Source organism: Amphibalanus amphitrite, unplaced genomic scaffold (assembly GCF_019059575.1).
Source record: "Amphibalanus amphitrite isolate SeventyFive unplaced genomic scaffold, NRLGWU_Aamphi_draft 000553F_arrow, whole genome shotgun sequence".
Taxonomy (NCBI): Eukaryota; Metazoa; Arthropoda; class Thecostraca; order Balanomorpha; family Balanidae; genus Amphibalanus; species Amphibalanus amphitrite.
Window position 1 is genome coordinate 286,483 of NW_024882047.1, and position 27,634 is coordinate 314,116.

General features: G+C 50.6%; 2 protein-coding genes across 2 annotated transcripts; both read right to left on the minus strand.

Moving 5' to 3' along the window:
- LOC122393787 (antigen WC1.1-like) lies at nt 1-27,118 on the minus strand. Its single transcript, XM_043390165.1, has 9 exons — nt 26,709-27,118; nt 24,904-24,967; nt 15,877-16,052; nt 9,634-9,724; nt 8,969-9,138; nt 3,493-3,577; nt 1,513-1,632; nt 915-1,062; nt 1-715 (listed from the first exon to the last, which is right to left on the minus strand). Exons 1-9 carry the CDS (start codon nt 27,081-27,083, stop codon nt 544-546), a joined length of 1,401 nt encoding a protein of 466 aa, XP_043246100.1. The 5' UTR covers nt 27,084-27,118; the 3' UTR covers nt 1-543.
- LOC122393788 lies at nt 10,190-15,603 on the minus strand. Its single transcript, XM_043390166.1, has 2 exons — nt 14,479-15,603; nt 10,190-10,430 (listed from the first exon to the last, which is right to left on the minus strand). The coding sequence occupies exons 1-2, from the start codon at nt 15,260-15,262 to the stop codon at nt 10,417-10,419; spliced, it is 798 nt and encodes a 265-aa protein (XP_043246101.1). The 5' UTR covers nt 15,263-15,603; the 3' UTR covers nt 10,190-10,416.
- Nucleotides 27,119-27,634: the final 516 nt, after the last annotated feature.

Consider the following 27,634-nt stretch of genomic DNA (forward strand, 5'->3'; position numbering starts at 1 on the left):
ATGATATTGCAACATTTATTCTACGACCATGCATATATGACGGAATTATTTTTAAAAAGGGCAATAGTGTCTTCAAAGTGTTCGTTGTTCATTGTTTATTGTTCAGTGCGTCAAAACACACCAACCGAAAAAAGCAAGACTTCGGGTAAATTCAGCATTTTACCCATCATACCTAACGACCTAGCAACAGAAGAATATTGTCCTTCTCTCGTAACAGCTGATTTTATGGGCTTTATCGAGGGTCTTTAATCTTTATATGTTGTTTGTTACTTTTGTGGAGTCCATCTTCCGTTCTTTGTCATTCACGCCCGTTGCGAAAAGCAATGATTGAACCCGGACCGATGTAGTTTGATTTAATTTAACAGGAATGTCTTCAGTTACCCACTATGTCAAATCTTCTTGTCTTGTAGGTAGGTATCACGGTTATGAGCTCGCTCGGGTCTTTCCGCTGACGTGAGTGTAGCTCCAGAGAGCGTAGCTCCAGACTGTTTATGTGGCGGCAGTCTTGCAACGAGTGATCATCGTTACCTACCGCCTGGTCGCCTATGTACAGGTTGCCGAGGCTACCTCACCGTCGCCACAGTTCTCTACATTCCAGCCGCTGTAGGGGCACGCCAGTAGGTGGCTTTCTGTGCCGGCGCAGGCCAGGTCGTCCATGTGGAACACTGCGCCCGTGGCATACCAGTGGGGTGAGCAGCAGGTGGCGGTTCCGCCCCTGCAACGGGCACAGACGTCCCATCTCAATTCTCACTCGCTCGCAAAATAAAAAAGACGTCACAGAAAAATCTAAGTGATGTTTCCTATCGCTCAAACATGCACTTCAAAGGTGGTTTGGAGGATATTTGGAGGATAACGTGGTTTGATGGATATCATTCAAACTGCGGTTTGGAGGATATGAAATGGCTGTCACTTACGTGCGGCCGATGGAGCGGCAGAAGACGGTGGCGTCTTCGGTGCCCCAGCCGTCGTCACAGACCTGGCCCCAGGTGGCGGCGCCTTGTGGACGCACCTCAACACGGCCGGATAGACAGGACGAGTCGCCGCCGGCCAGCCGGTACTCGTCTGCGGGAGACATCAGGTCGTTATGCACATAGGAATTGCTTTACTAATAGTTACACTACACCATGGGGAAGCCAATGCAACCGTGCATGGCATAACCGATAACTAGAAGCCTTACGTTCGAGCGGTCAGCGGCCGTTAAAACTACATTTGGCTTCAGCGAGACAAAAAGTCGCAGAGACCGAATGGTTCAGCCCACAGGCCCCAGCTAAAGTAATGTGAGGCTCTACCAATCTCAACAGATGGCTTTGACTGACGATTTTTAAATACGGAGTGATCCAGATGAAGACAGCAAAAGATGAACTTGCAGCTCTGCAAGGACGATGGTACTTGTAAGCGGCATACCAAGTTTTATGGTAGTCTCAAGTCTGACAAATAGTTCCTAAGATATGAACGCAAAGCCAATACTGACACTTCACATCACTTTAGCGATGTCCTGTACTTCATACTTACAGCCGCTCACTATGACCGGAGTGCAGCCAAAGTCGCCGCACGTGCCGCCGCTACAGATGAACTTGGAGTTGTACGAAGAGCAGTCCTCCTGGTAGGTGCACGCCCCTCCGAACGGCACCGCTGCAGGGAGGCAGAACCGGCGCCGTCAGCACCCTGGAGCCAGCTGCCGCTATCCCAGCCCCCAACCAGGGGCCAGCTGCTGCTGTCCCAGCCCCCACCCCACAGCCAACTGCTGCTGTTCCAGCCCCCACCCCGGGGCCAACTACCGCTGTTCCAGCCCCCCACCCCGGAGCCAACTGCCGCTGTTCCAGCCCCCACACCACAGTCAACAGCTGTCCCAGCCCCCACCCCGCCCCTCGAGCCAACTGCTGCTGTTCCAGTCCAGCCTCCACCCCCAGTGTTATAGGTACCAAGTCATGCATATGTAGTAAGACCGTTGATATTAATAATTTTTTTTTTAAACAAATACCGGCTAATTCCAAAGAAATGATGAATCTACTTGCCTGAAAATTAACAAGATATTATTAGGTACACTAATGTTAATGACTATTCGTACCAAATAAAAAGAACGGTCATATTATCCCTCGCATGTGTGCGGCGTTTGCCAGCTTCTAATGCGTAGGGGGGGGGGGGTCGGTTGGACCCCCCCCTTGCCGTTTGGCCCCTGATCGAGCTAGAGCTTCGCGGAAAAAACGAGCGTGTTGCCCGTGACGAGAGGAAGCCGATGATACCCAATTTTAAGGTCCTAGGTCATTGGTTGACCTTCCAGGTCAGGTCAATGACCCAAAGTCGGGAAAATCGGAACCTGTTAGAAAGTCGTAAAGTGTGGCTGCTAAGGGGTTTTTCGGGGTGCTGATCACGAATATCGTGTTAGTTTTGATCACAGATGATGGCTTTAAGCATTTAGACCAGGTCGGGTCAGGTCAGGTCAGGTCAACCAGTAGGCGTCGTGACGGGTATTCGTAGTACGTGTCAACCGCCTCTGACAGCTTCGTAACATGTTACGAAGGCACCAAAACTACTTCGTAAATGTTCAAATGGTTGCTAAATTCGAATTCAGCTCCAAAAACTAGCCTAGAAACATGTACAGCTCGAAAAAGTGAGCCGAGGTCACCCGAGGTCACCAAAGGTCAGTGACCTGACCTGACCTTCAGGTGACCTTGACACCCACCCTAATGCATGGAAGCAACATCAAATCACATGTTTGAACATTTGAAACCACGAAAAGCTTCCAAACACGCGGCTAATACGAGCCGACATACGCAGAATCGCGATTCCGGCCAAACATGGTCTCGGAAAAGAGGTCACAGGTCAAAGGTCATTTGGGTCAGGGTCATGAAATTTTCATGGTAGGTGTAAAATTGATCAATGTGAGGGTACTGAAAGTTTCGTCGCGATCGGCCGCTTTTTACGCGAGTTATTCGCGAAAAACCATGGGGGGGGGGTCCATCCGACCCCCCCCCCCCCTACACATGCGAGGGTTATGATATTTTCTTTTCACTTATTAGCAAGTAGTTATAACCGGAGGGGAGTACCTAATGACGCGTCTCTTTCGTTACACCACCTTCCACACAAATAAATGCAATTAAGTTGGGGGATGATAGGTAATAAGTAATAAATAAGCACAGACACTGCTATGAAGATGACTGTCAAAACTCAAAAGTGAATGTTGCATCTGTATTATTTACCCATTGTGCTTTCGTTCATTAAGATTGCTGAATCGTGTGCTGCCTTAGGTCTCAGAATGGCCAATTGCATTCAGGGCCCCGTAAAGCAGGGTAGGCATATATATTTATAGAACATCCCGTAAAGCTCCGAAAAGCACTGCAGTCCCCCCCCCCCCCCCTCCAGTGTGAATGGGTCGTAGTGCTGTGTGTCGTGCCAATCCTGCAGGCCTCTTTCTCCGACTGGTGCGGAGGTGTCGCGGCGGTATCAGCCCGCGGGTCCGAAGCAGCGTAATGATGCGCTGTGCCGACTCACATTGTCGGCAGGTGCCACCGTTGTTCCAATAGCCCGATGCACAGGCGCACACTCCACTGGTGCAGGCGGTGTTGGCTGTCACCATCTGAAAACACAGCTCTGCCGTTAGTCGTTACTATGGGCAATTCCAGTGGTAAACCTAAAAAAAATATCGGAGGAGGTCACTGGAGCACTCATTTCCTTGCCGCTCAAATCTCGCTAATAAACAACTCACGTTTGTATCAGACGCGCCAATATATGTCATACGCAAGGCCTCGTCCAAAAATCCAACTTTCCTTTGAGATAAGGAATTGGGGTCAAATAGTGATGGTGAGATGTCAAATCGGGAGAAGCTTGGAAGAGCGACAGGAACAATTTTTGTTTTTAAACGAGAGGAGGTTAGAGGAGCTTAGAAAAGGTTGGAGGAGCCACTGGAACATCCCCTATATACCTATCTGAGAATGGCGCTCACCCAGTCATCACCCCCACACCAGAGGGCATCAAATGCATCACATATAGCAGCGATAGTTCCTTTAGTAGCAACATTGAAACAATAAAAGTCAAATTTATAGACGTTGGTTGAAATGGCAGGTAGGTACCTATAGTAATTACTGCGTTTGAACTTTATCGGTTGAATTTTCCTTAGGACTGGCCAGACGATTTGCATACTTGATTGAATGGATGCATTAGTAATGGCATTAGTGATATGAAGGATAACAGTCTTTGCATGTAAAGCTGCACCTTGTCCACTTCTACATTTGCGTGTGTTACGCCATGACAGTTCCTTCATCTTGACATCGGTTTTATTCTATGATTGTCTCTACTCTCTATTTATGTTTCTGCCGCAAGTTACGTACATATGATTGGCTGCGAAAGGTCAGCTCAAATTGACGCAGACGTCATGCCATTTTCCATTTCCTTAGCCCGTGCCGTCCTGGGGGGTGTTTTTACGTTTCCCCCTCGGGTTTTTGGCGAATATCTATATAAAGAAATGGCGGCGCGCACGCGCAGCTGTTTTTAGCACCACCTATCATTCATCTTTTCTGCACATGTCATAAAAGTTAAAGATCCGGGTCGTTCAAGGTCAGATAACCAGGTCACGTCAGAAGACCTTATGTCATAAAAATTGCAATAGGTACTCGCCAGTCGCCATAGCTACACCAACTGAACGATCGCTTTGAAACTTTCAGCGATTGATAAGATTAACGTTATGTATAAAATGTAGGTATATCTCAAATTTCGAACCCATGTGTGTCCTAACGTTAGGCCAACTTTGCGACATTTCCATTATACCTCAATCACAATGGGAGACAATTGAAACGCGTCTCTTTTAGACGAATGGCGCTCTAAACGCTCTCAAACATATGCTGGCTTACAGGTGAACATGACACACCGAATCGGACGGAAAGCTGCACCTGACCCCTCTTTGTGTTCCTTGAGGTCATCTCAGGTCATGAAAAGCTCGGGCTCCCAGCGTTTTTTTTTTTTTTTTTGACAATAACTTTTGATAAAGCCATGCTAGAGCGATGAAACCACATCAGAGGCCTCTTGCACCAAACTACCTAGCTAGGTAAAATCGAAAAACCGGTTTCAGAATAAGCTAAGCTAACGGTGGTAAATTTGGTTGCAATAGCCCAATACATAATCCTACATGTGCTTGCTAAATTTTGCACGCAAATTGTTACATTTGAGACTTGGACTGGGTATACGATGCAAAATAATACAAGCATTGGTGCAAGAGGATTTTGGTGCAAGAGGCCTCAGATGTGTTAAGCTTGATGATACGGATCGACTGATATCCAATATGACCTTTTCCAGTAAGGTTATGTTATGACCTTGTTATGGTCAAATTTTCAACATGACCTTTGAAGGTCATTATAGCTCATTCGACGCGTCTCAACGAGAGGAACACGATACTGACAAAATATATGTCGTGACATTCTTCAATCAAAAGTCATAACCGCGAGCATTTTTTTTTTCGTTAAAAACCGTCTGCCGTCATTTTTAATTTTTGCCCTCAGGAGGCTTAAACGTTGAGCTTAGGTCAAATCTGAGGGCGTGTTGGCGAAAGAGCGTTAACAGAGCTATCAAATGCGCTTTTCCGCAGCGTTGGATATCGATTGGTTCCCGAGTGATGCGCCGGTTTGTCCAAAATGTTGAAATAGGCAAAATTTTACGTTTGATGACCTCTGGTGACCGGACCTTTGACTCGGCCGAAAAAAAAATCGAAGTATTTTCTTAAGTATTTTACGCACTTTCGATTGCCGCTTACCGCGTGTCGCTACGTGGCCCAGGAGCCGAGCTAGACAGGGGCGTGAAAACGCCCCCCCCCCCCCCTCCCAGCACGACATGGAAAACTCAGACCACCAATGCGGCAAGGTTTAGTCTACCGGAACTGTCACACTGACTTCATTTTTGAGGATAGATGGAAATGTTTTTTTTTTTTCAAGAAGGATGTAATGTAAAAAGCGCTAATGCTCTGTTGTTCTGCGTTCTTAAACAAAGGGGCTTGCTCATACAAAGGGTATGGTAATACCTGCCTAAATAAACTAAAAAAAAATATCCACGTTACTGATTAGCTGTTTTAAGCTCTTTAATAAAATCCTTAATTTTTTAATGTGTTTAGCCCTGTGTCATCCTGAATAAGAAGCGGTTACCTTGAATTCAACCTGCTGCATCAACAAAATTTAAAGGTCAAAATTCCTCATAATTAACCGGTCCCATTAATGGGAATGGTTCACTTTCCCAAAATAAGTATTTTTTTGCAATGGGTTTAGGTATGATTTTTTTACGCTCAAAATGATCAGCGAAAAAAAATAAAACCTTTTTACCAGTATAAAGAATATCATTTTCTATCTTTAAATTTAGGAAGAATTATACCTAGTTACTCTTTAAAATATCTACTACTACTACTACTACTACTACTACTACTACTACTACTACTACTACTACTACTCTTTTAAAATATTGTTTGACGCGGAAGCTTTTTGCGCACGGACCAATCATATTGCGTAGTTCAAACCCATTGGCTGTAAGCATCATGCTGATTGGATGACGATGACGTGGCTGCATTCCTCAGCAAGACTCGCCTTTCTCAGCAAGGCACTTTTGGGGACGAGACACGGAATATCTTTGCCTAGGGTGAACGTTGGGCCATAAAAGCTCCTGATTTGTGTTTGTCTCAGCTCAAGCTACGAAACTGCTATTCCAGTTCAAAACCCCCATGTTAAAAGTGAACTATTTCCTTTAACCTTCCAGGCGGTGGGGGGGCATTTTTGCCCCCCTTTAGTTTTTTCAATACATCTCGAGAACCGCTGCGCCGATCGTCACCAAACTTTCAGTACCCTCCCGGGAGCAGCTAGCGCACATGGTGACCAAAAATTTTTCCAAAGGCTATGATAGGTTGGCCGCTAATGACGTCAGAGTGACGTCATTTTTGCCATTTTCGACCCTAAAAAAGGTTTCGCGGGAAGAGCTGTCAGGCCTACAGCTTTAGAGATACAGAAAAATGTTTCAGACATAAAAGGTGTGGAATCAAAAGGGCTACAAAACTGCTATTTCGATTTTTCGAATTTTTTGGATTTTGACCCCCAAAAATCAAAAAATAGATTTTTTGAATGTAATAGCCAAAAAATCCAAAACGTTTTTTGAATTTCGAAAAACCGGAACATATGTGATAGTCCCTACCGCCTTCTATCTACATACCAAATTTGAGATCGATACCTCTTTTTTGGCCAAGTTATAGCGATAAAACTGTTCAAAATTGATGACGTCAAATTTTCAAACTCAATTTTTAGCGATTCTAGACCTCTTAGCGCAAAACAAAGACCACCATTAGACTCCACGTGACGAGCTGCATCGAATCGATACCCATTTTATGCAAAAATATCAACTTTGAAATTTGACCTTTTTGAACCTGACCTTGAACCTGACCTCCACCAGAAAGTGACCTAAACCGTACCTGATGGTCTTATAACCAACACCATTGAGTTGGAAATGAAAAACTGGCCATAAAACATGCATCGCATAACCTTAGTAAAGTTGGGCTCATGTGGTGACCCTTGGTGACCTTTGGTGACCTGACCTGTGACCTGACCTGGTATGACCAGTGACCTCTAATAGCAACATATGTACTAGACAACTGACGCCTTATCGCTGATTTTCGACAAAATGCGTTTTACTCGGTGTTATAGCGCTTTCCCTAGAAGCCCGTGAAGGGTGAAACATTTTATCTTTGACCTGACATGTGACGTCATCGGTGACCCCGAGGTCAATGAAATTTGGTTTTCCTCAACAAATTTGACAGGGCTATCGAACGCCGTTTGAGTTTTCCGGATCCGTCCAGTAGTTTCGGAGATACGAGGGGGGGGGGCAAAAAAATGCCCCCCCCCCCCACCCACCGCGCGGAAGGTGGCTGGTAGGCCCACCGCCTGCCGGGTTAAAGGAACTATCCCACCTTCTAAAATGTTGTTAAAACCAGTTAAATTGTGCCCGATTTTATAGATTGGATGACCAGGAACACGGTTCTGGCATTTATTTTTCATTAAACATCTTAGGCTTCCCATATTCCAAACACAAACTTTCAAATGTGTGACGTCACAGCCCAAAATTACCTCCTTCCCCAGGCCACATTACTGTCATAAAGCTGATTCTTTTTACTCTGAAGGCACCACAACAAAGTTCAGACCAAGTTTTAAGCGATTTTTCAACGAACAAACCCATTTAAATAAGAATGACTAAACGAGGTGACGTCACACTAACGGTCGCTCCATGTTGAAGATAGGGCCTTGCGCAAGGCCCATTTTCAAATGAAGGGAACGAATTTCTTCAACACCAAGAGGCCGCGGGGGTTGCAACCTAGATAGATAGTGGTTTCTGAACCTCGCCGCAAACTTTGCTATCTCAACTCAAACCCCATGTTAAAGGAAAATGGCCACCTTCGTGAAATATGAAGATATCGTTGTTTTTCATTTTGACATTATTATTTTTCATTTTCTTTTTAAAACTGGTGCCAGAAGTGCACAATTCGCGAAAAAGTATTTAAAACTATTTAACATATTGGTACTATGTTGATACTCTCTACGGCACCTACTGTATGATGGCATAGCGATGACGTCACACTCAAGCCAATCAGCGTTCAGAAGACAGACTCGTCGGATTGTGTCAGATAAGCTGATTGGTTAAAGCTGAGCTGGTTGGAGCTGATTGGTAAAAAACCAAAGCCTCGCCGCGGGTGGCTGTATTGTCGGATAAGAACGCATTCCTGGGATAAGGACGCATTCCTGGCGTATTTTCTTTTAAAATTGCCGATAACTACGAATGGAGGCCGAAATCGGCCGTAAGGAGGTAGACAGTTAGGTTTTCGGACACGGGCTACAAGATGGCTATCTCAGTTTCAATCCCCATGTTAAAGGTGGCCCTTTTCCTTTAAAGGTGGGATAGTCCCTTTAAGCGCGGCTTGTGTTGACTGTTCCGGTGTCGGTGGCCGGTCACTGACCGTGCACTCTGCGCTGATGGTGCAGGCCGCTCCCATGGCCTTCCCCGGCTCGCACACGCCGTTCACGGCCACGTAGTTGGCCCGGCACGTGCACACGGCCGACGAACAGTACGTGGTGGTCTCGTCCCCGCACTCGGGGTCCACGCTGCACGCCTCGCCCAGCGCCTTCACTGTAATACATCCGATCGGTCAAACCCCCGCACTCAGGGTTCACGCTGCACGGCAGCACATCCAACCTATCAATCATCGCACCAAATATTTAGAATAAACTTGCGTGCCTTTTAAACGAGCTCCGAGTAAACGAGACAAATGTGGAGGAAGTTAGCTCTGTTTTGGAGCTATAATTGAATATTGATGCGAGTTGCTAGTCAATTTTGAACGGCAAAATTTAATGCAAAGAAAACATACAGGAATGTGGTCTGAAACTACCTACGGGAAACGTCGACTTGCCTGCATAATGTCGCGAAAGTTTCCAAATTCCGTTCTACACAGATGAATGAGTCACCTGTAATGCATCCGGTGCCCACGTCTCGCATGCATGGCACTTGGACTCACCGGTAGTACAATCGGTGCCCGGAACATTTGAAACAACTTGTCAGGAACTCACATGTGAGACAGCTGCTGCCTGGAGCTCACATTTGAGACAGCTGTTTTCCGGAACTCACCTGGCAGACAGCTGCCATCCGGATTGTGCCACGTGCCGGCCGGACAGGCGCACAGACCGCCGGAGCTGCACTCGGAGCCGGAGGTAATTGTCTGCCAGACAGCAACGGACAGGTCTGGGGAGTCCGTTCTGACACACACGCGCTCAGACAACCAAATAAAGGGGCGGGGAGGGAGGGTGCTCATGTATCTAACGATGGCAGGTAGTCGGCCTCGGCCGGGCTTCGCTTACCTGTAGTCAGTGGCATCACTGACAAACCTCGCGTCATGAGTCGTCACAGGCGGTTGATTCTCTGCCTCCCAGCTCCTGCGCTGCGCTGAATCGCAAGGCACCGCCCTTCTGAGTACCATGCCACCACTCCCTCTTTCGCCGTCACTATTCATAGCCTCTCTGTCACTCCGAGTGTCACACAACGAGAGAAGCCAAAAAATTGTTGAGACCATGACCGATGGTCCGTCCCCTTCGCTGGCTCGTCTTTGACTGTCCTATATCCTGCGCTCCCCTCGTGCCTCCCGCCCCAGCCCGCCCGCTTCGCTTATCTCTCTCCTGTTATGTTCGTAATTCACGGTTCGAGTGAGAGAGAGCTTAAGAGAAACGCGATTTATTTACTGCCGGTGCGAATGGGCCGAGAGAGTTCTCCGAAAACTAAACAAGTATGGCCAGCGCCACGCCTAGTCGCCCGCGCCAGTCATGCCGCTTGGCGCGCACGATCAGCTGAGCGTCGGCAGGGGCGCTCCCAGGCACACAGAGGTGGGGCCGCAGAGGCGGTCCAAGTACACACCCCCTATACCCGAACACAACATCCCCCCTCGAGACAACAGTCGTCAAAAACACACAAAAACACAACAATGCACGACGTTGTCTCACAGTCACTCCGCATACGAGGTCGCACCCCATTGAACTCGGAGCCGACCAGGAGCGCGGCGCTGCCGTCGAGAACGACGCGGGAGAGCGGCGGCGGCCGTCTCCACCTGGGGTGACCGCACCGGCGACGAGCGGCACACGGCCGGCGCACTAGCGGCGGGTCGGACCGCCCTCTCGGCGGCGACCGCGGTGCGCGCTGGCGGCGGCGGCGGCGGCGGCGGCTGAGGCGCACCCGCAGCGGGCGGGCGCGGGGCGGACGGAGCCACAGGCGGGGTGGGTTCCGTCAGAAGCGGCCGGTATGGGCGCAGGTAGCGGCGGTTACGCCACAGGACCTTGCCACTGGCCGTCTTGACGAGGTACGTGCGCCGCTGACCGACGCCCACGATCACTCCGATCCGGTTCCATCGGCCGGTGGCGGGGTCTTGAAGGTCGACCCGACTGCCGATCTTGAGCGGTGACAGCCGGCGCGTGCTCTTGTTGTAGCACCTGACGGCCTGCTCCTGGAGCTCGGCAGCCTTTTCCTCGCAGACATCGGCCGCCCGCTGCCACTCAGGAGCGAAGGCGCGGTGGTGCGTGGGAACACCAGAGCGAAGCGGGTGACCAAACAGCACCTGTGCCGGCGACCGCCCGTCTGCTCGGGGCGTGTTACGGAGTTCGAGCAGACTTCGGTCCAGTTGGTCCTGGTCGAGCCGGCCCGATGAGGACGCAGCCAGCACCAGCTTCTTCGCTGTCTTCACGCAGGCCTCCGCGTGCCCGTTAGCGCGCGGGTAGTGCGGTGACGACATCTCATGTCGTACGTCCCAGCGCTGGAGGAACCGGCGGAGCGTGCCTGATGCAAACTGGGGTCCGCCGTCTGACCGGAACACGGTCGGGACGCCCGTCTGCGAGAACATCAGTCGGAGCTGCCGCGTCAGATGGTCTGCCGAGGCCGTGCGGGGACACACTGTGACATACGGCCACCCGGACAGCCGGTCCACGTACACCAGGTACGTGTGTCCTCCAGCGGAGAAGTAGTCGGCCGAGACCGACTCGAAGACGCGTGTCGGTGCGCCGTCCTCCTGCCACATCGGCTCCCGGGCGTGGCTGGGCAGGCGCTGACGGCACTGAGCGCAGGCGGCGACAGTGTCAGCAATCTGCTTGTCGATGCCCGGCCAGTACACACTGAGCCGAGCACGGCGCTTGGTCCTATCAACGCCCTGGTGTGACTCGTGGAGTTTCTCCAGCACACCGCGTCGGAGGGCGGACGGGATGACCAGTCGAGCGCCGTAGACCACCAGTCCGTCGTCGATGGCCAGCTGATGGCGCACGCCCCAGTACGCTCGTACTGCAGGGGGCGTCTCGTGCCGGTTCTCTGGGAATCCGGCCAGGATCAGCTCGCTGAGAGTCTGGTACTCGGTGTCGCGCTCCGCGGCGGCGCGGACTCTCTCCAGTGTGGCGTCGACCAGCGGAGCCAGCTGGGCGCCCTCCTCCGATCGGGTGGAGGCCTGCAGCGCGGCAATGACGCTGGCGTGCAGCGGGTCGTCCTCGGTGTCCACCGCTCCGTCGTCATCAGCGGCGGGGTCGCTGGTGGGCGCTCGCGAGAGCGCGTCTGGGATCACGTGACTCGATCCCTTCTGCCAGCTGGTGGTGAAGCTGTAGGCCAACAACTTCTCTCTCATCCGCTGCAGACGCGGGTTGTCGATCGAGTTGAGCTGCTTGTAGTTTAGGATGGTCACCAGCGGTCGGTGGTCGACCACCAGGTCGAAGTGGGGCATGCCAGCCAGGTAGACATGGCACTTCTTGCAGGCCCAGAGTACAGCAGCCAGCTCCAGCTCGATTACAGCATATCGGCTCTCGGTATCGGTCAGGAACCGTGAACCATACTGGACCACACGCCAGTCCTCGCCGTGCCTCTGGAGCAGTGCAAAACCCAGTCCTCGGGTTTTAGCAGCGTCCGTCTGTAGCACGGTCGGCAGCTGGGGGTCGAAGAATGCCATCACCGGCGGTGACGACAGCACAATCTTGGTGTGCAGAAACGCTGCCTCGTGCTGCTCAGTCCAGCGCCAGACCCGGCGCGACTTGAGGAGGTCTCTGAAGGCCTGAGTCGAGTCAGCCAGCTCCGGTGTGAGGCCGCTCAGCTGATTTACCAGACCCATGAAGGACCGCAGGTCGGTGACGTTCTCCGGTCTCGGGAAATCAGCGATGGCGCGCGCCTTTTCATTGTCGGTGGTGTAGCCGGCCGGGGTGATCTTGTAGCCGCAGAATTTGACCTCATTCTGGGCGAACTTGAACTTCAGCGGGTTCAGCGTGATTCCTCGGTCGTCACAGCGCCGGAGGATGTCGATCACCTGCTGCAGGTGCTGCCGGTACGTCTGTGCCACGGCCAGGATGTCGTCGACAATCTTGACACAGTTTGGGATGTCGCCGAGCGCGGCATCGCCGCGCCGGTTGTACTCGTCTCCAGACGCACTGCATCCCATCGGACAGCGGACGAACTTGAACCTGCCCCACGGCGTGATGAAGCAGGTGAGGTCCTGACTTGACTCAGCGAGCGGCACCTGGAAGTAGCCCATCTTGGCGTCCAGAGTCGACATCCACCGGTGCCCGGCGGGCAGACTCGTCACGGCATCGTGAGGAGACCGGCAGGGGTACGTGGGTCGATTCACGTACCGGTTGAGTCCCGTCAGGTCCACGCAGAGTCGAAACCCGGACGGGTTCTTCGGCACGCACGAAATGGGATGGCACCATTCCGTCGGGTAGTCCACAGGGACGATGACGCCGCGGTCCAGCAGGTCGTCCAGCTGCGCCTTTACCTCGGCACGCCAGGCGAAGGGGATCGGTCTCGCAGCGGTGACCGACGTCGGACACGCGTCGGGCCGGAGTTCGATCGTCATCAGACCGCCGTCCATGACTCGAAGAGTCGAATCTTGCCCGAACACACGCGGGAAACACTCCACCAGAGCGGCTGCATGAGCTGCACGGACCGCCTCCGGTGGGTCTGAGTCGCTGTCCCAGGCCGGCAGCGGACCGCTGAGGCCGGCGGCCGGCCCGGGTCCATCGGCCGGCGGCGCCGGCGCGCCCGTCTCGGTCCCGGTGGCCGGACAGGGCCTGTCACGCGGCTCCTCATACGGGGCCGAGCGGCCGCTGGCGCTACGAGCGGAGCCGGCAGCGGCCGGCGGTGCAGACGGTGTGACGTCATTAGAGGGTGTGACGTCACCAGCGGATGTGACGTCAACAGAGACCGTGACGTCATCAGCAGGGCGCGGTGCGTCCTCGACGGACCGGATCTGTGCCGGAAAATCCCTCGGCAGAATCCCCAGCGCCACACAGTCGAACCAGCTGAGTAGCAGGCCAGTCAGCTCCCTGATGACGAACACGGCAGCGGTGGTCGATCGGTCGCCCAGCTCCAGAGTAGCCCGGAACGACCCGACGCAGGTGAGCGGCTGTTTCCCTACTGCTGAAAATGGCTGGCCGATGCAGGGCTCCAACTGCGCTGGTTCCACGCAGATGGAAGACAGGCTGTCTTCGCCGATGACTGTCGCCTCGGCGCCGGAGTCGGCCCGGGCCGGCACGGTGAACACACCAGCCGGCGTAGACAGTCGGACAGTCACAGTGGGAGTCGGCCGCGTCGAGATGCCGTTCACGTAGACGTCTCTGATGACACGGCAGATGCGCGGCTCTGACGGCTGCCCCACCGCGGGCCGCGCGCGCTCCGGTGCTGCGCGCTCGGCGGGGGCAGCGGCGCTCTCGCGCGCCACCTGGGCGCACACCACTGCAAAGTGGCCGCGCTGGCCACACGAGTTGCAGATGGCGCTAGTAGCGCGGCACGCCGCCGGGTCTGCGTGGGCGGCCCGCCCGCAGCGGCAGCAGCGCGCGCCGGCCGCGCCCGCGGAGCGCCCGCCAGGTTGGGCCGCGGGGCGCGCCTGGGGGCGGCGCACGCCGGCCGTACCCGCGGAACGCCCGCCGGGTTGGGCCGCGGGGCGCGCATCGCGCAACCTTGAACGGCGGTATGCCGACAGACGGCTCACTGACGCCGTCGGTGAGCGGAGGTCGGAGCAGGTAGCCCGGGCGTTCTCTGACGCACGGCAGATGTCCACCGTCTTCTTGAGGTCCAGCCCCGGATCCTCCAACAGACGCTTCACCGTCTCCTCGTCCCGCAGGCCACACACAATCTTGTCACGCAGGCGTGAGTCGTAACAGTGTGTGCAAAAGTCGCAAAATGCCGCGAGCTCCTTCACTTCGCACAGAAACTCCTCAAAATTCTCGCCCTGCTCCTGGACACGGGCGTAGAACGCACGGCGGTCGACCAGGACACTGCGCTGCTTACGGAGATGACTCTCCATGGCGTCTACCACCGCGGAGAGGGGAGAGTCGTCCGCTATCGTCAGTCCATAGCGCAGCACCCGGTGCCAATCTTCGTCGAGAAGACTGAGAAGGGCAGCTCTCTGGGCAGTGACGGGCAGCGCGGACGCGCCGGTCAGAAGCATGTACCCGTCCAGCTTCTCCCTCCATACAGCGAAGTCGCGCAGGGATGTGGAGGACGACAGATGAGGCGCCGGCGTTGCAGCAGCAGGCAGGCGCACGGGCGGGGCGGCAGCCGACGTCCGGGCGGCTGTCGCCGCCGAGGCATCGTCGGCAGCGACGGTAGCGGGTGGCTGTCGGTCGGCGACCAGTCGCTCCACCATCTGAGTGAGCCGCTCCTCGCGCTGCGCTGAGTCTCGCTCCCGCTGCGCCGACAGCTCCGCCTGCTGCAGGAGCAGCTGCGTCAGTTTCTCAATGTCACTCATCGTCACAGATCACGGCGCGCTATACACTAATTACTGATACACTGATACACCGATCACTGCGCGCACGCACGGAACCATCTACTGACCGCGCCATGTTATGTTCGTGATTCACGGTTCGAGTGAGAGAGAGCTTAAGAGAAACGCGATTTATTTACTGCCGGTGCGAATGGGCCGAGAGAGTTCTCCGAAAACTAAACAAGTATGGCCAGCGCCACGCCTAGTCGCCCGCGCCAGTCATGCCGCTTGGCGCGCACGATCAGCTGAGCGTCGGCAGGGGCGCTCCCAGGCACACAGAGGTGGGGCCGCAGAGGCGGTCCAAGTACACACCCCCTATACCCGAACACAACACTCTCCCTCCCACCCTCCCTCCCTCTCCCTCGCTCTCTCCGGCATCTGTCTGCCCTCGCCCAACGCCTCTTAGCCGGGGGCCGCTAAGTTGCCAATACTGGTGTTGAGAATAAAAGTTATTGAGAATAAAACAACCGCGCATCAATTTACGGACACCCCGTAAACATTAAATGCCCTCTTTCTGAGAGGAATGACAGCCGAAGGTTGCACTGCCGGCTGGGTCACTGGGTAGTGGTTAACCTGGACGGTGATGATATTCAGCTCACCTGGCACTCGATGAGCTGGGTGCAGGCGGCGCCGATCGCCACGCCCGGTAGACACTCTGTCGGACTGTTGAGCCAGTGGTCGCTGGTGCACTGGCACGTACTGCTGGTGCACTGTGCGTTGGTGATGGACGCGGCGCACACGGCACTACTGGTGCAGTAGTCGCCGGCCACGGGCTCTGCGGGCACACCGCACAGCGTCAGTCGGTGCTGCGGCGCCTACAGCTGGGGGGCACGCTAGACCGGTACCGGATGATAACACATGTTTGAATGGTGCCACGAGCGTTTGGATATTGAAGTCTAACCATCGCCAGCCCAGAGTCTTTTTCATAACGCAGACAGCCAGATGGAAGCCGGGAGGGGGGGGAGGGGAGAGATCCCTTGGGGTCTGGCGATTGGCTCCATATGGCGCTTAGGACCACCAAAGTTACAGGGTAGGTGGACCCATAGGAAATCTCTCCCTACGCAAACTTGGTGACGCTAGGTCAGGGGTCGGCAAACGGGGGCAATGATGGGGCAATGCCCCTTTGGGGGTAAAGGACCTCTGAGAAAGTCCATGTTTTTAGAATTAATAACTCTCTTGATGGGACAAACATCGCAACTGTTGCACCCCAGGGTTCGAAGATACGTCCAGGCTAAACGCACGCAGCATGAGTTGATTCACTGGCGCATACCAATTTTCATGTAGCTGCTTACCGTTCCGTACAGAAGTGTAAAAGCAACTGCAATGTTTTAACTGTCGCCCTTCTATTGCAATTATAAACGACATGGCGTTTTCGCAGCCGCTTAAGTAAGGGGGGGGGGGCGGAGACGATTGGACCCCTAACCTCTCGGCCTCTGAGCTGGAGCTTTGCAGGAAAACGAGCGTGTTGTCCGTGGCAATAAGAAGCCGCTGCTATATCTAGTTTTAACCCGCGCACCGACGGGGGTCTGCGCCAACTTCGCACCGACGGGGGGGGGGGGCGGATGACCGCCCCCCTGAGATCTCGAGAACGAAGCAAGATAGCGACAAGCGGTAAACGGCATCGGATACGCACGGCCAAGATCTACAATTTTTACTAAGGTCATTTTCAGGTCAGGTCAAAGATGACGTCACAGGGGTCGAAAAAGTCAAAATGGCGGCGCTAGATATGGAGAGAGTTTTTCTCGAATAACTTTCGAATTAGTCAAGATAGGAACAAACTAAGGGCATCATCGTGATCCTCTCGTCAATCCGCATCGAATGATGTATATGTTGACCTCGAAAGGTCAAGGTCAAAGGTTGACCTCAGGTCACGTGACCTCAAGGTCATCATGTATATCATTCGATGCGTCTTGACGAGCTGAACACAATGAGACCATCAACGCGTCTGTATCTTGTTCCTGTACGGAGTTATTGGCCAAAAACCTTTAATGACCTTTGATGACGTCACTTGACCTCACAGCTGCCCAACAGCAAAACAGACCTCAAGGTAGTGAAGGTTAATCGTATATGAAGTCATGTATGGTATATGGGGCCATTCCGACCCGTTTTAGTGGTAAAAACAGGGAGTTGATTTTTCCCCCATTGACTTATAATGGGGAGGTCGCGAAATTGACCTGACCTTAGGTCACCGATATCAAAATTCCGAGATATACAAATTGTAGCTACTAATGACCTAATAATATCCTGCGACTTTCAAAGGCCTCCGACATCTACTGTAGCTCTGGCACGGTGACAAAGTTGCAAAAAAGTGACTTGAGGTTGGGTCATTCAAAGTGACCTGGTGACCTGACCTTAAAAGGTAGGAGGTTCAAACTTGCACACCATGTGTAAAATTAATGAGATTATAGTCATACCAAATTTCGCGGCGCTACGCGCCGCGGTTTTCCCGCTATTCGCGAAAAACCCCAGGGGGGGGGCGGATATCCGCCCCCCGTCGGTGCGCGGGTTAAGGTTCTACTTCTTGGTCATTGAGTCTCATTCAAGAGGTCAATGACAGGTGGTGAGAAAATCGGAACCTACCATAACCTCTTGAAGTGACATTTTATGACCCAACATTATCTCCAAAAAAGCTCAAAGCCATCGGTCATCTGGGTCCAGGTCATGATATTTTCAGGGCAGGTAAAAACAAAATGTTCGGCTCGAGGATACAGTTTTGTCGTGATCCAACGCCGTTCGCGTGAATTTATCACGACCCCATGATAACCTTAAGTCAACCGAATTTGAAAAACCGGGATACATATGAGTCGTTTTCACGATGGCTATCTGGTACACATTTAGTGCATATTAGGTGCATATTTGGTCAAATTAGGTTCGCACTTGTTTTAGTAGGCATCGAGCTTAGGAAGCTATCGTTGATCAATGATCATTTGAATGATTCATCAAGCTATCAGACGTTAATTTACATTAAAACGTTCCTTGGTCACGCTCGTTCGTTAGATGTCTGTACTGCACCACAAACGAATGAAATATGTGCGGCGTGGCAGCTTAGTATTAGGTATTTGTGACTACGCTAACTGAATTGCGAATTTTATGTTTTTCAACACATATTTTAATTTCATTTATTTATTTCAGTGTTTTGAATAAGCATTTACATCTGATACCTTGATAAATTATTCAAATGATCAACGATTGCTTCTTAACCCACGCCATGCTGCAGGGGTTTTCACGCCCTCTCCCCCTCAGGTTTTTCGCCAACGCGCCGCCACCATTTTTGGTACACCTGTTGATACATCTTTTCCGCACATCTTCTGAAAATTTCAGACCCGGGTCGTTCAAGGTCAGGTCACCTGGTCACGTCAAGTGACCTTACCTCAGAAAAAAAGGTTCAAAGGCTCGCTGTAGCTACACCGACTGAACGATCACTTCGAAACTTTCAGAGATTGATAGAAGTAACAGTATGTATTAAATTTATACCTCGGATTTTTGACGTCTGTGGCCTAAGGTCAGGTCAATTTTGCGACCTCTCCGTTAGGGATACCTAAGTCAATGGGAGAAAATTGAAATGCGCCTCTTTTGGCCGAATGCCGTTCTAAATCCTCTCAAACATCGGTTCATCGATTCAACCATGACACACTAAATTGGGAAATTGCAGCTGTGACCCCTCTGTGTGCCCCTGAGGTCATCTTAGGTCATAAAAGGTCACCAGCAGTTTTTACTATGAATTTTGATAGAGACCTGCTAGAGCGGTGAAAACAAGTCAGATATGTTCAGCTCGACGATACGGATCGATTGATATGCAACATGACCCTTTCCGGTCAGGTCATGACCTTGACCTAACGTCAAATTTTCAAAATGACCTTTAAGGTCAACTTATATTTCATTCGACGCGTCTCGACGAGGGGAACACGATACTGACATAATTAATGTCGTGGCTCTCTTGAGTCAAAAGTTATTACCGAAAAGCTTATTTCGTGAAAACGGCAATTTTTAATGTTTGCCCATTGGAGGCTAAACCGTTGATCTGAGGTCAAATCATAGAACGAGAGTCAGAAAGCCCTTTGAAAGAGCTATCGAATGCGCTTTTCCGCGATGCTGTAGCTCTGTTGGTTCCCGAGTTAGCCGTGGAGTGTTTCGAAAATTGTTAAAATAGACAAAATGTGACTTTTGATGACCTCTGGTGACATGACCTTTGACCCGACCTTAAACATGACTGAAGTATTTCCGCCATTATTTTTGACGCTCTTGCGATTGCCACTTACCGCGTGTCGCTACGTGGCCCAGGAACCGAGTTAGACGGGGGGCGTGAAAACGCCTCCCCCCAGCACGACACTGAAAACTCAGGCCACCAGCACCGGCGCGGGTTAAGCTGGCAACCTACTAAATGAACCTATGAACCTGATTTTGCCAAATCTGCACCAAATGTTCACCAAACATGCACCAAATTTGTATTAGCTAAGTAGGCGTCATGAAACTGGCTATTATGGCACCCGGTTAAGCTTAATATATTTTGCAAGTTTGAATCAAATCGATGTAAAACTCTAGGATTCATGGAAACATTTCAGTGCTATTTTGACAGTGTACCGGTTTTGGTGACCTGATGACCTGACCTGAGGTCATTGGGACTCAAAATTCACAGCGTACGTGTCAGTTGAATGCCCCAAGCGATGTCTGAAATTTGGTGGCGCTATAACGTACCACAGTGCTCACGCTATTAACGAGAAACTTTGTGATTCTGTTGCCGCCAAACCAGTCCAATTTTACCCTCACCTTGTACCGTTTTTTTTTCGACCCTGGTGACCTGAATTGAAATGAATGGAACCTGAAATTTTCAGGAAATATGTCAAAAGGATGCTTTAGAAGGTACGCACAATTTTGAAGCGCTATGCGCTGTCATTTTTACGCTATGTGCGAAAAAATATCTAGGAGTTGCATCAACTCTCTGGCCGGGCGAGGGGGAAAGAACATATTTTGATATCATGTCGACAACTTCTGACACATTCTACGGTTAGACAAGCATTGTTGATGAACTCAAATTCCAGCATTATTTCATTTAGATCACAATTAATTAAGTGTTCTATATATCCGTAAAAATATACTTTTTTAAGCATACATAAACCGCTCTATTTTGCAAATGTGGTCTATCCCATAGGGTAATTTCGTAAAGGCGGTCTTGGATGCTGCAAGGAAGGGGATGTTTCACCTAATGGCTGATTAAAAAAAGCACGGATTTCTTCCTCTTGAGAAGCACTGATGTACATTTTAAAACAGTTTTTTCCTACCAAAGTTGTTCAATATTCCTTCTACTCTAGAAAAAACGGTACATTTTCATCGATTTGAGGCGTCGCAGGCATTCGCCACAAATGCCCCTTGGATCCGCCAGTGGTTAATCCTGAATTTGAATCGAAAGTGTCTGCCAACGTCAGTCATTAGGTATACACTTCAAACACTCTTCTTCCTACATTATCTCATTCTTCCTATCTTCCGAGCTTATCCCCATACCATATATTCCACACCGTTTGACTTCTTCTTCATCATGTCTGAAATTTGTGGCCAAACAAACTCGCCAGGTTTATATTCCAACTGTAAATGGCTTGTAGCATGCCGACATTGTTTCAGGGTTGAGGGACATTAAAGTTCTTAACGTCCCGAAGAAATGACGGGACTTGCTGATTTAATGGACGCTGAATGGCAAGTTATGCAAACTTATCTACCTTATAGCTCTGTGGGTACTTTTGCAAGTGCATGCCACACGGCTTTAGAACGTCAAGTGTATAATCAGTACACTGGTAACCCGGAAGTCATTGCTAAACAGCGCTGATTGGAACTAATATCGTATATTTGCAGAGGGGGATGAAAGGATTCCTTGCTTTTTTCGAAAAAGTTTGTCCTGTACGAAACGACTTGACCATTGGGTGAAGACAGCATAGGCAGATCCAGAAAGGCGGTATCGGACGCTGTGGGGGTGGCATATCCCTAAAAAGTTTCTACAAATTCCAAAAACTCCTCGGATTTCGGTTCCTTACGCATTGTTGTGCAGTTTAGACTACCGTAAAGTGGGGCTATTTGAGACAGTGGGGCTATTTGAGACAGCATTCAAAATCGCTATAAAATGAAGATCGTTTGATTTTTGTGTGATATTTTTGCTTAGGGAGGTGTGGAATCGAGCAGTTATTCGCCTGAGCAAAAATTAAGCATAAATTTCAGACGGTTTTTATTTTATAACAATTTTAAATACTGTCTCAAATAGCCCCACTGTCTCAAATAGCCCTACCTTACGGTATCCCTAATGAAACTTGTCAAGTTATCTTTCTATTCTAGAAAACACGACACATTTTAATCGATTTCGGGCGCTCCGAGGGGGCATTTGCCCCACGTTCCCCCTTGAATCCGCCAGTGGGTGAAAGATGGCAAATGTCACTTCATTGGATCATTAATTCAATGGTACCTAACTTGTACATTGTTCACTGTCCAGGGGTACAGGGGTGAGTAGGTACCCACATAGGTACACTCGGGGGCAGATTGATGTTCCACCACTCCCTACCCATCGGACTCCCATGGATCAGCAGTGGCTGCTGCCAGTGTTGCCTGCCCTCAGCACTGCTCAGCACTGCCTGCTAATGCCAGTGCTGCCAGTCCTGCCACTGACAGCAGCCAGTGCGGGAGCCATGGGAGCCCGATGGGTAGGGAGTGGTGGAACATTAATCTGCCTAGTGCTGCCAGTCCTGCCACTGACAGCAGCCAGTGCGGGAGCCATGGGAGCCCGATGGGTAGGGAGTGGTGGAACATTAATCTGCCCCCTACCCATCGGGCTCCCATGGCTCCCGCACTGGCTGCTGTCAGTGACAGGACTGGCAGCACTGGCATTGGCAGGCAGTGCTGAGCAGTGCTGAGGGCAGGCAACACTGGCAGCAGCCACTGCTGATCCATGGGAGCCCGATGGGTAGGGAGTGGTGGAACATCAATCTGCCCCCGAGTGTACCTATGAGGGTACCTACTCATCAGATAAATAGCTTTGGAACTTAGAAGAGGTTGGCCACTAGAAGAATGGTTCATCACGTACGTACGAACTAATGTCTGCTTTTACACATCGTTTGAAATCGGTAGTTGTGCGAAATTAATTGAAGACTCTTGGCGTCATTAAAGGAGTTATACCTTCTACTGTCCTCAAATAAGTTTTTTTTTTTTGCTACAGTTTGACGATTTTTTATGCTTAAAATGATCAGAAAAGAAAATATTTACAAAAGGAATGTTTAAAATATTGTCATATAAGAAGCACTAAATTCCATCTTCACTAGAGGCTAAATAGTGTTTGCCGCGAACAGTAGCGGCGGAACACCTTCAATTAACAATCGTATTGCGTAGTTCAAAACCAACTGCATCCTGATTGGCTGAGCTTGGCCTCTGCGACAGGTGGCTGCATTCTTGGCATTCTTCTACGAGTGACACATTCCTGCACGACGCACTTTTTCGGACAAAAAATGGAATATCTTTACCTTCATAAGGTGATCGTTGGGCTGTAAAAGCTCCTGATTTGTACGAGTCCCAGCTCAAGCTACAAAACTGCTCTTCCACTTTAAAACCCTGTGCTAGAAGTAGTATATTTCCTTTAACCCTCGCCCCGCTGGGGGGGGGCAATTTGCCCCCTTGTGTTTTTTCCTGAAAAGTAAGAAAACGGCGGCGCGCAGAGCTGCTAAATTTTCGGTACTTTTCCGGGCTTCAATTTGACACCTTCACACCAAATTTCAAGTCTTAGGTCACCTTAGGTCAGGAGTTATTGAGGTCAAACTGAGGTCATGTTCGAGCAAAAATGAGCAAAAAACATGAAATCTTGAAACGCTCACAAAAGCTACAGTTACCAAGCAATTTCAAAGTCCTTTATATGGTCATGTAGACAAAAGACAGCGCTACAACACTGCTATCTCGGATTTTCAAAACTTTGGGATTTTGACCCCTAAAAATAAAAAAAAATTGTTTTTTTTAAGAAAAACTCAAAACAATTCTAGAATTTACGGGATTACGAAAAAAAACAGAATATGTGTGATATTCCCTGCGTTTTTCTATATACATAGCAAATTTTAGATCAATGCCTCCTTTTTTGGCCAAGTTATAGCGAAAAAACTGTTCAAAATTGATGACGTCATATTTTAAACTCAATTTTTAGCAATTCTAGACCACGTAGCGCAAAACAAAAACCACCATTGAACTCCCCGTGACAAGCTGCATCGAATCGATACCCATTTTATGCAAAAATATCAACTTTGAAATTTGACCTAATTTGACCTGACCTCTGTGACCTCACCTGGTATGGGTGACCTCAAATAGCACAATATGTGTTAGGCGAACATTCCCCCATCGATGATTTTCAATTAAATGCATTTTACTCGATTTTACAACGCATTTCTTGAAATGCCTGTAAACGGTGAAAATTCGACATTTGACCTGACCTGTGACGTCATCGGTTTGACCTAGGTCAACGAAATTTAGTCACAAGGTAGTTCCCTGATGGGGCTATCCAACACCGTTTGCCGCTTGTCGCTATGTAGCGTGGTTCTCGAGATCTTAGGGGGGGGGGGGCAAATTGCCCCCCCCCCCAGCAGGGCGCGTTGATCGGCAGACCCCAGCGGGGCGCTGTATTATTCATTTAGTCTTTATTCAAGGTATATCAAAATAGGCATACGAAAAATGGTCGGTACGGTAGTCAGTAAGTAACGTTGGCTTTTGGCCGGGGTGTAATTCTATGTATATCTCTTTGTGGGGGCAGATGCACCCACAATCCTGAATTGTGCCCCCACAGTGATGAAAATTCACCCACAAGTCTTTGACAAGCGTCCTTTCGAGAGCACGGCGCCCTTCGCATGATCTAACGGCGTCCTCCTAGTCCTGACCGTCTCGCGTTCCTGGATAATATAGCGTTTTTAATCACTCGGCGCCTTTCTGGGAGAATGGCGCCCTTTTGACAGCACCGCGGTATTCTCATGGTCTACGGGCGCCCTCCTGACCGTCTCGCGCCCTTATGTCCATGTCCACCGTGCATCGCTCGACTGTGCGGCGCCCTTCTAAGAGAATGGCGCACTTTTCATGGTCTCACGGCGCCCTCGTCACCGTCTGGCGCCCCTACATTTGGCGCCCCTCCAACTGGATGTTTTTTTTTTGACGCCCTTCCGGTCACTTTACACTTTTAACCGTGTATTTGCTTAGTCAGACATGTCACTTAAAGCGCCCTTCGGCTAGCAATGTTATCAAATTTGGTTGTTTATTTAGGCTCCCACATAAAGAATATCAATTGTGCCCCAAAACGGCCTCGCGCCCCAACAGCTGGGCACCCACAATCATTTTAGGAAAATTACACCCCTGGGCTTCTGGTAAAAATGATTTGATGCTCACAACACTGACATAACTGACAAAGCACCAGTCCCCATTTGCATTTTTCAATGGCCCCATTCGCTCATCGCATTCGGCAACAACTCGGCATTATCCGCATGAGTGAATCGTGGGTATCGTCTACTTACGCAATGATTACGTATATTTAGGTGATGCTACTGTGCAATAAAATAGAAATAAAATGTACGGATAGTAAAAATAAATTACAAAATATTAATGTTATTGCATAAAGACTGAATACTCACGACAAAGCGGTACCGCACAGCGTCCCGTCGTCTCACACTCTGTCCACAGGGCCGCCTGGGCCATCTGAAACACACGACACACGACACACGCTCAGTTTTCGTTCGTAGTGATCCTCCCTTGGGTCATCCGCAACACACGGCGCCGGGAGGTTCTGTTTTTGCATTGCGCTGCTTACCGCTGCTAATGACCGATTCGCATCAAAATAGCTGTAAAGACTTAAAAATATACATGCAATCTTATGGTGAAAGACATACGAAAATCACCAGGTAACCTTTTTGAGTCACGAGTGTGAAAACACAAAATTGTGACTAAAATGATTCCCGCGTCGGCTGTTCCTCGCCTCAACCGAAGACATCTTACCTACTCTTAGAAGAGTTTTAATTCCCATTATTTTGTCTTGATAACTCAAATGAATGCAAACCCAAATGCTTACTCAAAATTATAATCTATATGTGCCTTCGTAAAGTGAAAAAAAAAATAGGCCGGGATCTCTTTGAGGTATGGGCGTATAAACACAGAATAGACCCTCATCGGGCAAATATGATCCAGTTTGACCTCAATGGAACCTGAAGCTATTGACCAAATGCCATACAAATAGCATGCAATAGACCCCACCGCTCCCACCCACCCTTCAAATTCCGTCTTTCTAGCTTCAGCGGGAGCTGAGATCTTAGAGGTGGTCGACATTCCTCCCCCTTCTACTGGGCGTAGTTCTCAGAACCCTTCCACTGCGCGTGTTAACCCTCTTCGGCCTATATGTTTTCCACATACCGCGAGGGATGGTGGCAACGCCCTCGTCGTTTTGCTTCTAAAGGCCTCCCCACTCTGTACCTCGCATGCGGGTTGCAAGTTTGTGGTTTGACGTTTTTTTTAAGTTAGAGAATACATTCTACGTTGAGTGATCCACACTGCCAACTAGCGAGGGAATCGGCGAGCTTTTGACTTGCGAGCGACCTCGTGTCGCATTTCAAAAGTTGACTTTGAATCAACTTTCGGTCTTCCTCCCTGCGAGGGCTGCGAGTTTTGATGTGTTTTGTTGTAGTCGGTCTGGTTCGTGGTGCTGTTATTGAGATAATACGTGATTTTCTGAAGATGTATCGGCTTCACAGCATTCATGGAGTCTTTATAAGAAAATAGTGTGCTCACTCCATGAATGAACATTGGGTATGATACCCGCAAACCCGTAATTCACAGACTCGCAAACCGCATGCGAGCTCCAGTGTGGGGCGGCCTTAACTTAGCTGGAGACTCGTGGAAAACACGAGCGTGTGCGGCGATACGAGATGCAGCGACTGGTACCCGATAAACCTCGACTTCGGGGACCTCTGAGGTCAGTTCAAGTGACCCAAAATAGGGGTTTGGTTTTTGGTGAATAATTTCGCAAAAAAATGGTTGCTGATCCGCGATTTTGTCACTATCTGTCATGATCGGGCACGTCGACTGGTGTGCTTTTTGTTCGGGACACGTCACCCTACGGGGTTCGTGTTGACCTAGGTCAAGCTGAGCTCAGCGGCTCTCATGTCACGAAGCTTGTCCAATAGAGTTTTTATTACCTGGATATCTATAAATGCAGTTGTAATGAGACTCAGAAGTGGCCGTGAATCTAGCAAACAGTCGCGGTTCACAGAGTTTCCTCCGGTGAGCTGTGCTGCTATCGCACAGCTCACCGGTGCTGTGCGGTGAGCTGTGCTATGACTCACATCGTTAAAGTGAGTCAGAAAACTCAAACTGTGCTAACATTTTTTACAGTATACTGGTGTGACCAGTGACCTTTCCCGCTCAGTGCTCAGTGCTCAGTGCTTACCTCAGCCGCGCCCACCGTCGAGCCGCGGTACACATCAAAGTAGTTGACGCCGGCGTCCCTCTGGAGCTCGCTGAATCCGCCGCCGGCCTGACAGAGCGCCTTTCCAAGCAGCTGGCAGCCGGCGGTGCCGTCGGGCAGCTGGCCGTAGTTGAAGCTGACACAGTCGGCCCGGCGCACACACCGGGCCAGGCAGTGGGCGCGCCGCGCCAGCGTCGGTCCGGCCGGCACTGTCTGCAGCGGGGTCAGCGGCAGCAGGCCGGACCGGTGCAGCCCGGCAGCCGAGTGGGACTCCACGGCGCACCGGCCGTCCTGCAGCATCAGCACCAGCGCCAGCACCGCCACCAGCAGCCGCGGGCGGACAGTCTCCGGCGACATGGTGTTCCGCGCGGGCCGCACTGCGCTGCCGACTGGCGCCCTGGACGGGGCCGTCTGCGCGCGGCCTGCCCCTCTGTTTACCGGACACCGGTCGGCATGGTGCCGCCGCTGTCCAAAGGCTGGCCATGTCACCACACGCAGAAGGTGTCGGCACCTCAAGCGAGGAGGAGGACGACACTCGACCCCTGCACTTATTGCCTACCTCGCACTTATCCCTCGCCCCGCTGGGGGGCAATTTGACCCCCCCCCCCCCTGTGGTTTTTCCTGAATAGTAAGAAAACGGTGGCGCGCAGCGCCGTCAAATTTTCAATACCTTCCTATGCATAAATTTGACACCTTCTCACAAAATTTCAGGTCTTAGGTCACCTTAGGTCAGGAGTTATTGAGGTCAAACTTAGGTCATGTTTGAGCAAAAATGAGCAAAAAACATGGAATCTTGAAATGCTCATCAAAGCTACAATTACCAAGCAATTTCAAAGTAAATACGGCGCTACAAAATTGCTATCTCGGATTTTCAAAATTTTGGAATTTTGACCCCCAAAATTAAAAAA

Coding starts and splice junctions, on each gene's coding strand:
- LOC122393787 (XM_043390165.1), bottom strand. CDS start 27,083: ATGTCGCCGGAGACTGTCCGCCCGCGGCTGCTGGTGGCGGTGCTGGCG. Junction 16,053..24,903: donor CTGTGCGGTACCGCTTTGTC/GTGAGTATTCAG, acceptor GTGTGCCCGCAG/AGCCCGTGGCCGGCGACTAC. Junction 9,725..15,876: donor CCCAGCTCATCGAGTGCCAG/GTGAGCTGAATA, acceptor GCTGTCTGGCAG/ACAATTACCTCCGGCTCCGA.
- LOC122393788 (XM_043390166.1), bottom strand. CDS start 15,262: ATGAGTGACATTGAGAAACTGACGCAGCTGCTCCTGCAGCAGGCGGAG.